This window comes from Triturus cristatus, chromosome 4_2 (genome assembly GCF_964204655.1).
Source record: "Triturus cristatus chromosome 4_2, aTriCri1.1, whole genome shotgun sequence".
Lineage (NCBI taxonomy): Eukaryota > Metazoa > Chordata > Amphibia > Caudata > Salamandridae > Triturus > Triturus cristatus.
The window spans coordinates 80325767-80345495 of record NC_140586.1 but is presented as its reverse complement, the minus strand read 5'-3'; the positions used below and the strand labels follow the sequence as shown (position 1 = coordinate 80345495).

Genomic DNA, 19729 nt, shown 5'->3' with positions numbered 1-19729 from the left:
ATCGCGTTAGACTTGGGGATTAGATAATTCAGTGGGGAAGTGGGGGTTCAGTACACTCTCTTTCATCATTCACAGCAAAACAGTGATATACCTGGGTGGACTAACAGTTGGGGAGGGTCCTGTGTCTTCCAGTGGGGAGCGGCAGGGGGGTGTTGTGCTAGTTATAAAACTAGATGTGTTTATCCTTTGTTTTCATGAGCACCTGCATGATTCATGGAGAATTACTGGGAACGGGAGCCGTTACCTATAGTCAGGACGGTACAGCAGAGATGACACCTACTGCGGTGGCCTGGCCACGACGGCGGCTCTCGCTGAACACCATCACCTGTTATAGCTATAGTGCTGATGACGTGGAATGTTCAAAGTCTCAATAGCTGCTCCCAGGCGATATAGAATGTATTCTCATCTCCGTAGATACAAGGTGCAAGTTGCACTTCTGCTGGAGACCCACTTGCTTAAAGAGGAGGTGGTGAAACTGAGGAAAAGATGGAGTATGTTCGTTGCCACATACTCTTAATTATGCAAGATTGGTGGTGACACGGATTGCTGCTGGGGGTCCCCTTAGCAGAACGAAAGGTACTCTTTGTCCCTAGGGACAGATATGTGATTGTTGCTGGAGTGCTAGATGGGTTTGACACTTGCCTAATAAACACCAGTGCTCCAAATGCAGACGATCAACATTTCTTCCCTGAAGTGATGAGGCAAATTGTCCTGTACTTGGGTACATGAATCATATAGGCAGGGGACATTTTACCGTGTCCGAGACTGGCAAAGAGATACATTTCCTCAGGGAAAAGACCTAAAACCAAACATGGAGACAACACTGAGTGGGGTGATGGTTGACCTACAGTTACATGGAGGTCTGGCGGCACTACCATTCCATGCATGTCATACTATCATTACTCGCATGTGCACATAGCCGGCTCGATTATGTGTTGGGTCATGGGGAAGATCTTAACATTTATAAAAACCGGGCAATAAATTGTAAACTCTCTTACCACTCCCCACCGCTCATCACAGTGATGCTGAGATGGGTTAGACCCAGAATCCCGATGTGGAAGTTGCAAACAGACGCACTGACTGACAGTGCTTTTGCTAATCAAGTTAAGAAGTACACTACATTGTTTTTCTGAAATAATCATGGTTCTGCAGACAGTCGAGCACTGCAGTTGGTGGCACATAAAGAGGCTTTATGGGGGGAGGAGTGTTTAGCCCAGGTTTTTGGGGTGCAGAGGCGACTGGAGCAGACACTAGTTGACCTGGAACAGGATCAGGCATCAATAGACAACCATGCTGATGCATGGCCCAATGTGTCTCTGTGAATTGGTGAATTGTTCAGGTACAAAGGCAGATTGAGGGAACATGGATCAGACTAGAGAACCATACACACACACACAATATTGGCTGCTTTTGTTTCGGGAGGGAGATACATTTTGGAAAACGCTAGCCTGGTGTTAGACTCTGCCCTTTTGCAGGGTCATCCCTGAACTTTTTGCCTTCCTGCTGTCCAGTGTAAAGTGCATGTGCCCTCTATGGCAAACGTGGTAAGATTGGTCTACACCTGTTTGCCGTATTTAATTTATCAGTCCCTTGTAAAGTGGTATCTCAGATACCCAGGGCCAGTAAATTAAATGCTACTGGTGGGCTTGCAACGCTGCTTGTGCCACCCACCAAAGTAGCCTTTCAAACCTGTCTCATGCCTCTGCCATTGCAGGGCCTGCATACGCAGTTTACTGCCCCTGTGACATGGCACACAAAGTGGTTGCCACGTCTGTGACTCCCCTTTCACTACATATCAGTCACCCCTAAGTTAGGCCCTAGCTAGACCTATGGGCAGGGTGCGCTATAGTTAAAAGGTAGGACGTGTGCCTTAACTGTGTGGCGTGTCCTGATAGTGACAAACAGACATCTTGGTTTTCTCACTACAGTGAGGCTGCCCTCTCATTGGAATGCATAGGGGATTCCCTGATATGTGCTTCAGTGGTAATTCTGACCTAAGAGGAGTAGAGTGGTCAAGTTTAGTATGTTTGGAATAGTGGTAATAAATGCTGTGTAATCATGTTCGCAGATTTATTATCACTATTTTAGAAATGGCACTTTTAGAAGTGGACATTTCTGTGTGCTATGTGTCTTTGTGCCTGCCTGATGTGTATTGCATGTCTGGCTCTGGAGTGACAGAGACTGGGGAGGTGCAGTGGCTCCAGAGGGGCTGGGTGAGTCAGCTCTAGGCTGAATAGGCCTGATCTGCATTTGGAGCAGTGGGAGGAGTAGTCCCTGACCCTGAATACGTCTGTGCCTGCCTTATACAATGTTGGCTCCGCTCTCCTGTGGTGTGTCAGGGGCCAGGACCTACACTGTCAATGGGGACTGTTTTGCACTTGTTAAGTGCCCCCAAGAACTGGTTTGAACTGGGTCCCAAGCCCTGTGCCAGGGCAGAACAAAGAAGATGTGTGGTATAAGGATTGGGGCTGTGACCCCATGTAAGGTGTGCTGCTTTGTGCTTACTTGAGGCCGGCAGGCTGCCGGACTGCCAGGAGGAACCGCCACCGGGGGACTGACCTGCAGCCCTGCTTGGCTGCTGGCGGATCTGCTATCTGCCCAGGAGACCCAATGTGCTGGCCTGCCTGTGCACTTCTGGTAAAGAAGTGCTGCCTGTTTCCTGGTGGTGTCTGCTGGGGTGAGACCGGCCGAGCACTGCGTGCTCTGTTCATTGCCCTGGACGTGGGCTGGAGCAAGCCAGTAGTCCCAGGTGTTGAGCCCCTAGCATGGGCTCCTCTGCATCAGGGTGTGGTGGGCGCTGTGCATATCGTCCTTGCAGAGCACGAGAAAGAGGCTCCTGTGGCCACTGCGGCGAAGAAGCGGCCGCCAACGCGAACAGAAAGTCAGGCGAGACGAGCCTGACGGTGGGCAGGGCATCGCGCCCTCCGAAGAGGAATCTGTGGCCATGCAGGAAGCCAGGTGAAGGACGCCTGGTTGTAGGCGGGGCTCCCATGTTCAAGGAGAGCCCCGCGTGCTGTCGAGCCTGTGGTAGCCGAGATCCCCAGAGGGGAAGAACCGGATCCTCTTGGGCTCTACTCCACAGTTCCCCACCTCCCCGCCTAGTAGAGGGAGAGGTGGGCCCCCAGTAATCGCCAGACGCAGCAAGAGAGCCTCGGGTGCTCCCTACCAACATCCCGCCTATTTCCCGGCCACTTGAGGAGAACCCCCGGTTAGTGGGGCCTGTAGGGCGCACTGTGGTGCCCGGGGGATGCTCACAGCTACACCACCAGATCGCGGGTAGCTACAAACAAACAAGAGAAGCCCCAGCGAGAGGGTGTTGGGAGGGCACACTGTTGGTGCCGATTTGTGTTCATGCAGCTGCACCGCCAGATTGCGAGCAGCTGCAACATGAGGCACACATGGTTGGGGGTGACAAGGGTGAGTTGCACCCCCTCCCCAGGAGAGGATTGTGCCCAGAATTGAGTGCTGCATCGGCAGCCAAGAAGGCCCTGACTTGGGGACAAAGGGCATTACGGGACAACCCAAGACGGGCCCCCTAGGAAGGCCATTTGGCCTGGAGATCACTTTGTGTTCTGGTGGAACGTAAGGCCCTGGGGTAATGTGTGCACCGTAGGAGTGTGGTAATTTAGGATGCATGCCTAAGATATTATGCATAATGTGTTTATGCTACATGCAATATTACCAGTAGTTACTGGTTGTCCTCTTTAGCGGTTGTGTATGTACTAAAGAGGACAGGGCCCGATTGGCCTGGTGATTTATGCGTACTATGACCATTGTTTACAGTGGTGCACTGGGATAGAGGTATGCAGAACGTATTTATGCTAAGTACAGTGTTTTACCAGTAGTTACTGGTTGCTTTGCTAACTGTATATGCTATGATGGTGATGACAGTGGCCCGATTGGCCCTGTAATGTATATAATTCCCTGTAAAGTCATACCTAGTGCCAGGTGGCACAGTGTATATATGTGATTGCGTTCTAATGTGTTTTATGAGTAATACAAAGGCTATTTTTGATATAACCTTGTGTATAGTTTCTTTTGTGGTGTGCCTAGTGTGTCGCTGCTGTCTGTGTGTGTTGCGTAAATGCTTTACACATTGCCTCTGGGATAAGCCTGACTGCTCTGCCAAGCTACCAAGGAGGTGAGCAGGGATTATCTTCAGTGTGTAACTCCCTTGCCCTGACTAGAGTGGTGGTTTCTGCCTGGCTTAGGCGCATGCCCTAGCCAACCAGAAATCTCATTCCTAACACCTGGTCACTAACAAGAGACAGAACACATACACACAAACTGACCCTATGTTAGAGAGGGAGTGCCAGATAGGATTGCTAGAGATCAGATAAATGAGACCTGCACAGATGACCTACAGATGGGATTTGCATAATCCCACACTGTATCTGAGCAAACACTTGAGAGCTATCTCCTGGCTGTAGATCTGCCCTGGCTTACTGATGAATAATGGCACTGCCTGGAAAGCCCACTTGAGCTGGAGGAGCTCAATGAGGCATATGTGGACATGACTCATAGGAGGACACCAGGAGCTGAGGGTCTCCCAGCTGAGTTATATCAGGCTCTTCCCTCTTTAGTGTTGGAGAAGTGATAGGTGTCTTAATGGAGGTGAGATAGACTGGAGTCCTCCAGCCATCAATGAGAACCTGTGACAGTGCTGACTCCTAAGGGGGGAGGGACCCAACGTGCCTCTCCCACAGGCCGCTATCAATGCTGGACACTGATATTAAGCTTCTGTGTTAGGTTTAGGCGACTAGACTGCTGCTGCTGATTAACACACTTGTACAGCAAGCTCAAATGGGGTTCATCCCTGGGAAGAGCAGAAAGTATAATATGAAACAGCCGAATTACATTATGCATGCACTCTAGGAGGAGGACTTAGTGTTGAAGGCCCTAGATCTGGGAAGAGAATTCAACACTATTGGATGACTATACATGTGTGCACTCTTGTGCCGCATGGGCTTTGGTCCTTGTTGTGTTAAAGTTGTGCAGCCGGCCACCTGGCCAGGTCTGTGCCCCTGTTGTTGAAGAACTGATTGAGTTTGTAACGGTTTCTTGACTACACACAAACAGAGCTAAATTGAAATTGTTCTCACTGCTTAGACTGGGTCGACTGACACCTGGCTTTAGATTACAATGGAGGAGAGACAGCTCTCTGTACCTAGGGATATGAGAGACAAGATGCCTGCTAGAGCAGTATGATCTAAATTTTGGTAGGTTGCTGGGTGGTCTGACCACTCTGTGGACTATTGGAAGACATTGCCAGTCTCTATAATTGGACGCATCTCCTTGGCTAAAATGGTATTCTTGACGCGTTACCTGGATGTGTTGCAGAATATGATGTGTGCAATACTGGCCTCAACGTTTACTTGCTTAGAAAAGTTACTATGCCCGTTAGTAGGGGCTGTGAAAGGGAGCCCGGTGTTACGGAAACTCTTGAAACTCTTATGGTTGGACTTGTATTGTCTGACCGGTTTATATACAACACTGCATCACAATTACAGCATGCAGTAAGCTGGTTTGCTAAGGCCCCTAACTGGGAGAAGTCGTTATTAGCGGGTACCCACAACCCTCACAGTTTCTCAGCGGTATTTATAATGGGAAATTGAGTCCCTAGAGACTTTCTGTATTTGATATGGTTGATGGTAGATGTGTGGCATAAGTGGTCTGTAAAATATTCGACGGGCTCGCTTTTGTGAAGGTCATGCCTCTAAAGGTATTAAGGCCATTTTATAATATGCAAAAGGACATGCCTTTCGATGCTTGGCGTGAAGGGGGATGCAAAATTGTAGGTGACTTGTTTCTCAAAAACGAATGATCTTGTTCACACAAGCTCAGAAAGAGTTTGGAGATTAGCTCACACTGCCCAAATGATTTGCACCACATTTCCTGATAAGCCACAAAAGCACAAAATCATGCAGAGGTTGCTAGAACTCATTGGCTGTAGACCACTGATAACACACCTACATGCCACACTAGTAATTGATAGGGGAGGAAGGACTGACCGGACTAGAGCCCGTTGGAGCACTGACTGCCTAGAAGAACTAACAACTGCGGAATCGAAGAAGGCTTGTGGTAAACTTAAACAGGTGTCCCCTAATGCACGCTTTCAACTAGTTTTACTACTTACATAGAATCTACATGACACCTAAACATGATCAGGTATCTAGCCTGCTACGCCCGCTGCGTGTGGAAGATGCAGGCAGCCCTCTACAGACGTTCTCCATATGACATGGGTGTGTCCCTGGCCCTCATTCCAAACTTCAGGGAGGAAGTGCTCTGAATCCTGGCTCATGCTGCAGGGCTAGCATTGGAAGGGTCTATGAAAATGTGCTTACTAGGTATAGTGCCATGGCGAAAACATCTTAAAAAGAAAACTCGATTGGAGGCGTTGGGCATGGTACTGGTGAGACGTCAGATTGCCATACACTGGGCATCAACTCAGGCTCCTGATGTTACAAGATGGACAAAAGACTTAGTGAAGTGGGCACTAGCCGATGAGCGGCACATGAAGGTTACCATACGGGATTTCAAATATTATCAAACGGTCCCATTCCCCTAATAGTCCTCCTTGAACGGATGACTAGAGATAATTATGGGATGGATGTGCTGGGGGAAAAGTGACTGTGGGAATTGTAGTGTATTAGTAAAATGTGTGATCCATACCATATACTCCTAATGCATCACAATGATTGAAATGGCTGGGATTGCACTTTTTTGTATTGCTCATGTGAATCTGATATACCTTGTCCTGCATTTTTGAAAACATTTAAATAAAAACAATGACAAGAAAAAAACATGGCATGTAAGGAAATCAGGTCTAAGCATAGGTTTCACAGTTGGTAAATGTACTGGCTGGCATCCAAACTGATGTCATCAACAATGTTTAAAGATAAACTGAAGGTCTAGAAGAACACTTGGCCATTCACTTAGCAAAGGACAAGAATCGATCCCTGGATATTAATTTAAATCAGAATTTTAAAAAGTAAGAATGAGTGTAGTATACAGTATGACCGGCTTTTAGACATAATCTATAATTTTACAGAATCAGTTTAGGAAAGATTCACATTCAAAATCCAGAATATAAGCATCTTGTTCTAGGCGTCCTACAAATAAAACTCAGCGAGCACCATCAAACTCTTGCCCTCTCTGCATTTGTGTTTTGTTTCTCCAATTCTAGCAAACCTTCTTATTCCATCTGCTGTCTGACTTCTTCCTCGCTACTTGTATACTCGGCCTTCCACACTCTTTTTTCCCATTCTAATGTTTTCACCTAATTCTTGCCATTTATATTTATTTTTCTAACTATCTTTGTGTCAGAACCACCACTGTCTGTATTTCAACACCTAGAATTTCAATGATGCTTGCCTTATTTGGTACATCAGGGTGAGCTATTTAGTCTCTGTGGCAAAATTATACACCCTTGGATTGATATTCTACCTTTTGATGAACAGCACTGCGACCGACTTAAGTACAAGCTTTGTTTGTTAGCAGGAAGTGCCAAAGTTCTTGAAAACTATTTTAAGGCTCAAGTAAAATGTTGAAAACTCTAGATAACAACTTTGGTGGACGCCAGGGGTCTCCAACCTTTTCTGTAATAAGAGCTACTTATGATCAATGAAAATCATCCCGAGCTACTTATATTTTTAGTGCAATAGCGACCACTTCAGGCAAAACTACATTAGTAGCCACACAATTCACAATTACTAGCCGTGATCACCTCAGTGCATCGGGCAGGCAGGCAGTAAAGTAACAATGGTTATATCAGTTTTGAATGCCTTTACATTAGTAATACGTAATAGCTATAGCTTGTATGGCCCTAGCAACAAGATAATACTTTTTCTTAATTTTAAGTATATTATGGGATTCCAACTATTTTTCTCCAAGCATCAGCTTATGAGTTCTGAAAATACACTCATGTTCATGTTGAATGCACAATTTTCTATTTTGGTATACATATATTAATTCAGCCAAGCAAAAGCTAATAATTTAGTTGGTTGGGCTGGACACAGGAGAGCTACTTACAGGTTGGTGGAGAGCTACCGGTAGCTTGCGAGCTATCTTGGGAGAAGCCTGGCATAAGCTGACCATTCCAGTCTTCCTGTAGTGCTTTCGAACAGTGCTTATTATAAGAAGCAGTGACTTTGAAGCTTATCCCCCATTCAAAATCTGTAGGGACAAAATGGGTAAAGAAGGGCAGAAGAGCAACAGCTCTGTCAAAGCCAAAAGTAATCTGCCGCACAGGGTGGTGGGGTGATCTGCATTATAGTCCTTCTTGGATGACCTCATGGAGTTCATTTGTCCGTCACCTTGTCGTTGTGCTGCTTTCTCACTTTCTTTGGCGATGTCTTCTCCCCCCCCCCTTGCTTCCCTGCTACCCTGTTCCCCTCTGTGTGCTAATCTCTCTCTACTTCTGATTAATGCCCTACAGGATGAAAACATGGTTCATTTCTTCAAAGGAGGAATCAGGTTGCGTAGCAGTTTCCTCTTATACAGGTAAGGTGCATGGTTTCCTCAACGTCTCACTCAATGCTCAGCATCAACTATTCATGCAGTAGGTCAAGCCTTTGTAGTGTCCAAAATGAGCCGTGGGAATGCCCTACTCTAAGAGAGCTCCTATACATTCCCTGGCACTCCTAAAGGTCTACTACACTCTGCAGATAAATTTGTATCTTTTTCCAAAAAGTTTGAAAGTTTAACGCCAGTATTGAGAAGACTTCATTGGTTGGTTCTGAAGGAAAGAATCAAGCTCAAGCTTATCTGCTTTGTCTTCAAAGCCCTTAAAGATCAACAACCTGCTTTTGTCCACTCCACCCTAAAAATGCCTGGAGATGTAAAATCCCAGAAACAAAAATTATTGCGACTGGAATCTCAAATATTCCAATCCGCTGCAACAAAAGAATGCTAAATTGTTTGTGAAACTCTTTCCTTGAGTATCTGAGATATCTAGAAAGCATCACCTCATTTCGTAAAAACCTCTGCCACCACCTACACCCTTATCCCCCTCCTTTCTTCAATAGCAGATTATGCCTGATTGTGGCATGAAAACATGATTAATAGCTGGTCTAGGGTTTTGCAAAGTGAGGGTTTCTTTTCTATGCTCCACTGAGTAAATGTGTTATTTCTCAGTTTTGCTTTGCCATGATAATAAAACCCATTTTCTTTTTTCCAAAAGGGAGCTGAACAATTTTATCCAGTCCAACCACTTCACCAAAGGACGGGCCCACGTGCACCTGGAGGGCGGGATAGCCCTGGGCATAGGGGCATTCAACCTGGTGAGGCCCAGTTGGAAATCATCTTTCTGGTGGATTTAAGGCATTGGTTTGGGTCTTGTTTCCAAATGTTATTTACATTTCCAGTTTACTCAGACTCATATCTCTGAACCTGCCAGAGTTGTCAAGAGAGTCCTCCTACAGAATACTGTTCTGATCTCAGATCCCTGATAAGAGCCACCGTGTATCCCTGCCAGTGCTTAGTTTGTAAAAAAGTAATTGCCACTGCCCTCATCAGGCAGCCACGGCAGCTTGCACCACCCACTGCCTGTGCCAGCGCTGCCAATGACAACACCAGTGTGTAAGTGTGACAGTTCAGACTATTTAGGGCCCCCAAAAGCATGAGAATGGCTTGGTTGGCAGGTATTAGTTATTATTGTATATTGAGTTAATAAATAATGGTTGATCTGCTAATCTCTAAATAACACAAACAGCGCAACCACAAGCGTTGTAAGTGCCGGTGTTGACAATTAAGTGCCGGTTCCGAGCACTGGAAACCAGTGGCTCAAATTAAGCACTCCCCTAGCACAGTTCGCAAACTGTCATTATTCTACTTTTTTACGGGGCCCACCTCGTCCCCAGAAATCCCCCTCCCTGCCACTGTTTTCGACCTCTTCGTGGAGGGACCGTCTCCATATAGACTTTGGATGGACAAGTTAAACCAAGGACTCTTCCCCCCTTCCCCCCCGACAACAGATTTCTGCCATTTCTCCTGTTGAAATGTTGGGGGCAATACCTGTCACTGTTTTACTGCCCATGCCCATGTATTGGCAAATACCTTGTACTTGTCATGTATGCTGTTACGCTAAACACAAAACTAATCAATTGTTTTAAACAAAGAAAAGAATCCTCCGACATTGAAGTGCTTGTCCAACTTCAGCTTGTCCCCTCCTAAATATATATTTTGGACTTGCATAGCAGGAAACTACTCTTGGATTATACGAAAAATGAGGGTAAGTGCACTGAGGGCCTGCAATTCACCCACGCCGTGGGTTGTGATCCACACTGTTTCTCCTGGCGCAGTAGTCATGAAATTTAGGTGTTGCCACGCATCCGTCCAGTGGCAAGCAGTACAGATCCTTGCAGCACCCTGAACACTGCCCACATTTGAAGCACTGTGTGGTGTGGGATTTTGGTACTTTTGAGAAGCCTCTCCCTAGATAGATACAACACTGATGGGGCCTGCATCAATAATTGCATCTTCCTCTTTCTATGGAATGGCTCAATGTGCTGTGTAAACAAGATGTGTTATGGGAAAGGATTTGTGTAAAACTCGTTCATCCTCGTGAGATATCTACCTTCACTTCTCCCTGCATGCATGTGGTGTGCTGCATGACGCACATGGTGTAAAAGTGACAGCATGCCTGTCGGCCAATATGCTGCACAGATGGTCTTGCCATTATGGCAGAACAAGATGGTGGTTCACTTGCATGGACGTATGACTCAGGTCTGAGGTTTGTTCCTTTAACGGTATATGTATAAACTTAAAGTCCAACTGCAGGACACTGTGGCAAGCCTGCTGACATGAGATGCAGAACTACTTGAGGCTGACCCTCAGCTGGGCACCTTCAAATGGCACCACTCTTTCTGAATGATCTTAAGCAAATCTGAGCAAGCTGGAGGCTCCCATGGCATAATTTGCTGCAGAGCTAGGTACAGAAAATGCAGCAACTGTGTGGTGGGTTTAAGCAAAGGCATTGCCGCCTTTAGTAGAGCAGGTGCAGTGGCACCATGGCCCAGGATGTGTGCGGGACCATCTGCTCCCCAGTTGAGGATGCCTTTTACTACATACCCTGGAGCAGGTACCCATTTTATTACTTCCATTGGGTCCTGTGGTATCCAAGCCTGTATGCATGATAATGATAAAACTGTGCCAAAACATGATAAATCACTTTTATTCAATTTGAAGGATTACTCAGCTGCAAACCCCACCGAAAATCCCACTGCAGAAGTCAGGGGAAGAACTTCAGAGTCACAATGGGTACAGAGATGGAAACTGCAGCAAAAGCCGTGAAAACGAACCAATGCATAACCATCTGACTTGTGCTTTATTGGGAATACTGTTAATTCCCATGTGGCATGTTATGCAAAGTACAGTCTACAAAGCTTACATGCCGTTACCCTGGTGGATTTTAGGGATGTTATATGTGTTTTCTGCCTGAGGCGTTATTGACGTGGAATGGATGATGTAAGGTTCTGTTGTGTGGATTACAAGTGGTTGCTATTATTTTGTTATTGGGAAAACGTTGGATTTCACTGCTTGCCTCATGGTTAATGATCAGTGATGGAGAATGTTGTTCCAGAGTGAGCAACTGGTACCGAGAAGGAGCATCCTCCTTGGTGTGATTTTATTAAAGGGCAGGACTATGAGCAGGAGTGCCTATGATGAATGGAACAGAGTAGTTACTGTCAGTGAAATTTGGTCCCACCACCATGTAACACCTTGTGGAAGGTTCATAGGATGGAGGGTGAAAACTGCCTGTGATTGGTTATCGAAGAGCGGGGGAACATTTGGCATTGCATTTCTCCATGGTAGCCGAATAACCAGATCATACGGAGCTTGGAGACCCTTTTGTGCAATCACCTATCCACCATGGGGAGTAGATTTCCCTTTGACTACAAACACACAACGGCAATAGGCATTATACAATTTAATTTCAGATTTTTATTTTATTTTCTTCTCCATGTGAAAGTAATTTTTTATTTTAAAAAAATCTTTACCTTCACCCCCATGAAATATGAGGCCATTCCCTTCCCTCTCCTTCGCCAAGCTGGAGTCTAATTTGTGCCTGCATTTCACAGAAGTAGTGGTGTACACATTCTGAGGCACAGTGTTTGGGACTGTTCCCGGACTGACTCTACAACACTGATACTGTGTCTTGCAGGAAATATGGTCCTCATGTCACTCACTCCTTGTTTTTAGTACCTTGCCTGTTCGACTCAACTTTCTTGAAAGGCAGTCCGAGCTCAACGGATTTCCTTACTTGCAGCTTTTTCTCTCTATTGTGAAACCTCCACTCTGGGCTCTACTGTACGCGTCCTCCTTCCTTGCATGTTGGCCATGTAAACTGATGGTGGGCACAAACAAGGGCATCGTATAGCCTGATGGGTTTGTAGTGAGTCAGGCGATGAAGGTACATATCATGGGCCTCTTGTAGATCTGTTGTGGACACCAGCGGTAGTCTGTGTTTTTCAAGACCTGGGACTCCACAGGTTCATCCCTGGGCTCTAGCAGGGATATCTCGGATATGACTTGGAATCTATATTGACCCCTGCACCCCTAGGTTTACACTTCACTTTTCCGAGAATTTCTCAGGTGCTAGAAGAGACCAGAGCAGGAAAGGATTAAGACCCACTCTCCAGAAGACAAATTCGCCTGAAAGTTTTCTTTTCTGTTTGTTCTGTAGACACTGTCTCTTTTTCCTCCACGGATCCTGAAGCTCCTCGAGTTTGCTGGGTTTTCCGGAGACCAGGTAAGACCATGACCTGGGCATAAACCGGCTGTCCCCTGCCTGTTCGCTTTGTGCGTGCCAGACCCTCTCACTTGGCACCATAAACCTTTTACCAGTACCTTACGGGTTCTTTTGAACAGTACTTTCTAGATCTGGTTTCCGTCTGTTGTTTTCACTCAGTCCTTAAGTTTCTCACCTGTATCTGTGTACGCATTCCCTCATCTTGCAACCATCACTCTCACTTTCTTCGCTGGCCACATTTTGTCCTGTCCATTCTGTCCCTCCATTCACAGCTGAGGTATCCCTCTGTTTTTTGCATCCTCACCTCTGTCAGCCTGTCTTGCCCGCAAATTAGCCTCCAGGCACGCCTGCAGCCTCCCGCCTCTCACGTCCCTGCTCTTGATTTTTCCCTGCCTCTAGGAATATGGCCTGTCTCGTCTGCACGAAGGAGCCTCTTCCCCCAACCTGCGGTCCCTGCTGTGTGTGATGCTTCTCTTGTGCTACTACACCTTCCTCACTTTCATACTTGGTAAGCACATGAGGGAAAAGGTGAGAGTCCATCTATCACATGCAGGAGTAGAGGTTGGCGAGCCAACAAATTAACAGTGACTCTTAGAGCCCAAGCATGAGCCGAGCCCTGAAAATGTTTGCTATGTAAATCATGGAACACACATCACATAAACATAAAATATGATAAAGGTTTTTCAGAATTGAAAAAGTTTATTTTTTATGCCACGATTTATCCAAGTTTTCTTGTTTCAGTTGGTACAAATCATCCACTAAATTAGTATCTAGCTGTCTTTCCTTTTTTATCTTATTGCTTTGTTTTGACCTCTTTTTGCATTTTTGTAGTGTTTATATAGTACGAACTTGACCGAAGGTATTAAATCGATTTACCTGAACACCAGTTACATTACACTAGGTCACATTATTTTTTTAAAGGATTGAATAGGTTCAATGATTTGCACAGAATCACAGTATGTTGACCCGACGCCCAGACTTGAACCTGGTTCCCCCAGTTCCAAGGTGGGCAACTCTGGATGTAATGCCACATCCTGGGTAGAGGAAGCGTGACCGGCAGAAGTCAGTCGAAAGCTCAGCTCGTTATGGGCTCGATGTTTCAACAGAACATCGAGCTAAGCCACACCCAGGCTTCAGGCTTGAGCCTGACTAGCTTTCAGTGGCTTACCCATCTCTATGCAGGGGGGGGGGGGGGGGTTATGAGGGCAGCAGTCACCAGTATTGACAAGGCAGCTCGCATTGGCTTTTGTATAGTGAAGGAAGCAGCGATCTCACGCCTCCCTTACTGAACAGGTATTTCATGGTCAGTGACCACTCAGGATTCCCCACATACACAGAACAGGTACAGTAAAGGCATCAGGCCATAGTCCATGCAGCTTTTAACACATGCACAGAAATGGCGTAATGCAAGGACGAGCCGTCTCTTGACCACGCATGTAGAGACTGAGTCATACAATCGACCCGTATCCCCGGCACATACTCCACAGCCAGTGTTACAGTGCATGCGTCCCATATAAATTAAGATTTTAGTGAATATGGCTAATGTCTTCATAAGCTTCCCTTACAGACTGAACAAGTGCATGATGCGCTCACTGTCAGATGTTCACTATAGATAGTTGCAGCGCAAGCTTCCCTCATAACCTGAACACATATCCAGGAGCAGTTCAAGATACATACACATTTGCACATATGTAAATACACACCCCGTGTGTAGCGCAAATAACCACAATGCAAGTATCTTTCACAGATATAGAGCAGGCACACATGGTGCTCTAGTGAAAAAAGTGATTGGATCAGTGGTGAAAAGAAGAGCCAAGTTTGGTGCTACAAGGTCATAAAACGTCCTTGGACTGAGCAATTCTGATTAGCCCAATCTAATTATTTGGTTTCAAGTCACTTGTATATTCTTGAAAAATCACATAGAAGTGGGCGAGCCACGGAGAGCTCAAGCCAGATACCTGGCTCTGGCACAGCTCAAGGTCCTCTTAGAACCTCAAACCTAAAATGAGCCAAGCTTTCAACGAGGGGGAAGTTGCCTTTTGACTACAGCCGCTAACTAAGTAACCTAAGGAACTAGGTTTGAATCCTGCATCAGCTCAAGATCCTGTGAATCTTGGCAAACCTCCCTGTGCAGTAAAAAAAAAGTGTAACCTAGTCGGTGTCTGTTGTAAAGTGCTCTTATGTCTTTGGGCAAGGTTTGCGCTATAAATGTATGTGTGTGGTATTTCTATTACCTAGCCAAAAAGCAGCGAAGCGGTGTGCATGGTCAATTACCAGCCTACAGTCAACGAGTAAGGGTTGAGAATTGTTAAAGCATTGTGATGTAGTGTTCTTTAAAGAGGTGAGTCTTCAATTCTTTCCTAAATTGGAGCAGTATTTGTGCAGTCTTGATGGATACGGGGATGTTGTTCCAGATCCTGGGTGCATAGAGGGAAAAGGCCTTCTGTCTTATTGTTTTGTTCTTTACACTTCTAAGTCTGCAATCCGATGGTATCCTTACTGCAGGTGTAAGATACATGAGAGATGGTGAGCTTGTCTGCAAGATAAGTGGGGGTGCTGGCAGAGATAGCTTTGTAAATGATGCAGCTTGTTTTGAAAAGTGGAGTTAATGAAATTCAATCAGGATTGGGGTGATGTGGGCATATTTCTTCAGGCCCTGGATCAGATGTGCTGTAGCATGTAGGATGCCCCTAAAGGGTACCAGTGTGGCATCTAGAGGACATGAAGTAGGGCATTACCACCACACATATGTAAATACAATGGCTTGAAGAGCACTGCGTATGAGGGTGGGATTGTCAAGTGTGTCAAAGGCAGCTGAGAGGTCCAGCAATTTCAGGAGGCATGGGTCATCTTTATCTGTGGTCAAAAGGGCATTGTCTATTATGTTTAAGGTAGTGGTTTCCATGCTACAGGCAGTTCTGAGGTAAAACTGGCAGTCATACAGAAGATGATTTTTCACTGATATTGCCGATGAATGATAGGTGTGTAATGGGCCGGTAGTTGGTGAGATCGTCAGTGTCTAGTATACATTTCTTTGAGTGGGAGGATGTGGCTGTCTTGAGAGCTTCCCAGAAGATACCTTGAGTGAGGGAGGAATTGAAAATGGTAAGTAGGGGTAAGAGCATCTCCAGAGAGAGCTTTGATGAAGAGCAATGGTAAGACATCATCTTCATAAAAAGTGACTTCAAGGAAGTTGAGTATTTAAGCGAGATTTGGAAGAGATAGAAGACTGAAGGCTGACCATTGTGAATTCTATGAGGAGGGATAGGTGTAAGAATTGAAGCATGTTTGGTGTCTTCGATATGCTGTTAGAACTTCTTTATTTTATTTATGAAAGAAGAGGTTGATGTCATTACAGTTTTCTGTGGAGCAAGGAATAGGGGGTCTTGCAAAGGGTTGATGCAGTGCTGGATTGTCTTGAACAGTGTTCTTTTTCTGTTGGTGGCTTCATTGATGTTGTTGGTGTAGCACTTTGCTTTGGCTGATGTGATGAGCTGTCTGCGTTTTGAGGAAAGGAATTTCAGTATCAAGAGGTCCTTGGGAGTTCTGTTTTTCTTCTATTATATTTCTTTTCTGTGGATGGATTGTTTACTGTTAACAAGTTCTTCAGAGTAGCAGGGTGCTGAAGACTTTGGCTTTCACTTGCGTGGTGTTATTGGTGCTTGGATGTTCAAAAAGCTTACCAAAAAGTATTTGAAGTTCTTTAAAAGGGTGTTGGCATTTCACATGAAGTTGACAGGGTGAAAGATGAGTTCAAGCATTAGGTAGCCTATGGAGAAGTCTTTGAAGGATCTGAAGGTTTGGTTGTCTGCTTTGTGTTGACCATAGTTTTGTTGGTAGGAACTCAAGCATGAAGACAGGGATGGTAAAGTGTTTAGTCCAGCGTCGGGGTATGGCTGGTTTGCATTGTGGAGTGTTGGTGATGTTGAGAAGTCAAGGTCAAGAAAGTGGCTTTTAGAGTGTGTTGGATGTGTCACATGCTGTACAACATTGAGTGCATCGATGAGGTTGAGAGGGGTGTCTCTTTATTTTTTTAGGTTGAGTTGTCTGGGAAGTTTGAAATCAACCAAGAGGATGGTGTGGGCATGTTGGATGGACAAGGTGGGGAGGAGATCTGAGGATTTATCCATGAAGCCCTTGTTTTGCTTGGGCTGCTTGTAGATGAAATTGAAGTGAGCACTTTGAGTTGTAGAGAAATGGAATGGCGCAGATTCATGGAGTTGAGTGTTACTTGATTACCTGGGGTGCAGAAACAGGAGGACTTATAGACAACAGTGAGGCCACTTTCTTTCCTATGTGTACGGTCCACGTGATGGATGCTGTAGCCTGTAGAAAGAAGGACGTCTAAAATGTGCGAAGATTAGGGCATTAACTATGTTTGTTTGATGAAGGGGGCATGAAACTTCTGATAGGTGATAGGGTATGCTATGTCTGGTGTGTGGAGCACTGCAGGGTGATCATTGCTGAGCATGAGTTGGAATGTATGTTCTGTAGTCTGAGGGTGCTTGGTAGTTAGTGGATCTGTACAGGGTTGGGTCTCTGTGTTTTGTGAATGCTATGTGAGAGCCTTTGTCATCTACATTTGTGTGGTAAGTACCAGAATGGGTGACTAGGTAAGACCCATGCTTATATCTTACCTTGAACATTTCAGTGGAATAGAGGTTCTGACCCATGGCCCTTCCCACGCCCTTACAGACCCAAAAGGCAATACCCTTGACTGTTTTCGCCCTTTCATGGGAACACCCAGGCAAGGGGACAACCTCGAGACTTGACTGAAGTAGGCAAAAGACTGAAAGTAATGTAATCTCCTGTGCAGATGAATGAAGGGAACTGAAGTCCTCTTGCTTGGATTCTTCTTTTCAAGACTTTTTTTTAAAGATGGCTTTGGTGGGAAATCAGTGATGTCACTTCCTCTGCAGAGGGATGATGCGAAATCCCGTGATGTCACTTATTGTGCAGGTGGATGTTGGGAAATACAGTGGTGTCTCTTTCTGTGCAGATGGATGATGGAGAAAAAAATGTCAAACTGCCAAAAACAAATATGGATTCTGCCTGTAACTCATGTTCTAAATGTTATCCTCCAAGAATTATTAAGGGCACAGCATTAAACTTTGATGTCAGAGAGAGATCTCCATCTAGTGGCTGATTTGGTGTGATACTGTAAAACGTTGGCTCAAAACCAGTTTCCATGTTTGACCAAATTGTGTGATTTTAGGCAAACACTTTATTTCACAGAGCCTCGTTTTTGGTCACTATCACATATGGGACCACCTTCAAATGCGAAGTCAGGGTGTGCAGTTGTTATACCTGCTGCTCAGCCAGTGTGAATGTGGAGTGGATTGTTGGTGAGAGGTGACTGTGGAACGTTGGATGAGTGAGAATGTCAGTTGGTGTATGGGCTGAGCAGCAGGGAGGCGGCTCCTGGTGGGGCTCTCTTCTACTTACGATCATACCTGGAATGAATACTTAAAGATACTAGCAGTGTCACAAAATCTCACTTGTGTTTGATTTAATAGCCCATAATGTTGCTCCATCTTTAATAAGAGTATATGCCAAATATAGGGGAAATACGACAACTGACTTGCCTCCTAATTTACTTATTGCATTGTCATAGGGTTCGTGGCAGGAATATTTCTAAGTTCATGTTTAAAAATTATTACTTGTAATAAAAACTTATCAAGTAATCTGACGTATTAAGGTGAAATGCTTCAGTGTGTTAAAAATAGACTTAGAATTATCTTTGTTGCATGATTTACATGCCAAAACGTTTCAAGGATCAGCTCTTGTGAGGGCTCTTCGAGCCAGAGCCGCTCCTTGGCTCGAGTCTGGCTCGACTCTCCCTGTTAATTTCTTAGCTCGCTCACCTCTGTGTACAATAGGGATGTTGTTTTGATGTAACGTTGTCTACTCAATTGTCAATGCCACCAAATTGAACATTATTCGTAACAGAATATGCTGGTTGACTCTTGGTTTTCAGTGTCACATTACATATATAGGGAATTTCTTATGTATTTCATTTAAAATGACACCAACATGTAAAATAAGTTTTTTGTTTTTATGCATTATGTTTGTCGCATGCTGCCAATACGCAAATGAACATGAACAATAGGCTCTTAAGAATTCTTTCTTTTTACAAACCATCCGCAATGATCAGTGTTCTCTTCTTGTACAAATATTCTTCCTCGTACCACCACTTATCCTCAACTTGCCTCTGTCTTTCTTCTCCTTCTTCACGCCCCCCCCCCTCCTTTTTGTTTTGCCTGTGGAAATTTCCTGCTTTGTCAAATGTCTGTCCTTGTCAACTTTGATGTAATTTTTAAATATTTTCTGCTTAAACTCACAGGGTCTGGAGAAGAAAGCCAGTCTGAGGCGCAAGCATTGCTCAAACCATACCTCAACCGCTACCCAACGGTAAGGCAGCAGTAAGGCATTGCTTAAAGGGGTCTCTGTAGCTACAGAGGCATGTGAGCCAATCAGGCTTTGGGACTTTGATAGTCATGGAATATTGTACATCACCACTTTGTGAATTTCCCTGATGGAGCTGGGGAATCCAAGGAGCTAAGCTACCTTGTTGTATGATTGCCACCAATTCTTGATTGTTTTATTAGAAGGCTCTGCTTTGGCATAGATTGCTCACCACTTTATATTTGAAATTCGTAGTCTAACAAATGGAGCAACTTTTATTTTCTTTACCTTAAGCATCTTTTATTGCTCATTGGGTTGACTGTGCATGTGTTGTTTATGGGCAGAATTTCTAACTGATGAGGTGGTATTGACATCGGGGGGGATGGGGATATGTGTACATGAGTGAATATTAATTAGCAGGGATTTCAGAAAATTGCTTTTTTCAACTTCTTATAAAATGTCCTCCTGAATGATAAATTCTACCAGCATTCTAAATTGTCTTTTCATTTTTAAAACGAACACAAACAGTTTTCTTGTCTCTTACACTGATATTAAAATTCTTAAAATATGGGT

At 45.0% G+C, this 19729-nt stretch overlaps 1 protein-coding gene across 2 annotated transcripts in view; it reads left to right on the top strand.

The window, feature by feature from the left end:
* LOC146833028 (tetratricopeptide repeat protein 39A-like) overlaps nt 1-19729 on the top strand; it is a 223920-nt gene that overhangs the window by 163293 nt on the left and 40898 nt on the right. For both annotated transcript variants that reach the window (XM_085600625.1, XM_085600622.1), the window contains exons 6-10: nt 8438-8502; nt 9182-9281; nt 12686-12751; nt 13151-13259; nt 19095-19162. In XM_085600625.1, the coding sequence (XP_085456751.1) occupies nt 8438-8502; nt 9182-9281; nt 12686-12751; nt 13151-13259; nt 19095-19162 (408 nt within the window). The remainder of the gene's footprint in view (nt 1-8437; nt 8503-9181; nt 9282-12685; nt 12752-13150; nt 13260-19094; nt 19163-19729) is intronic.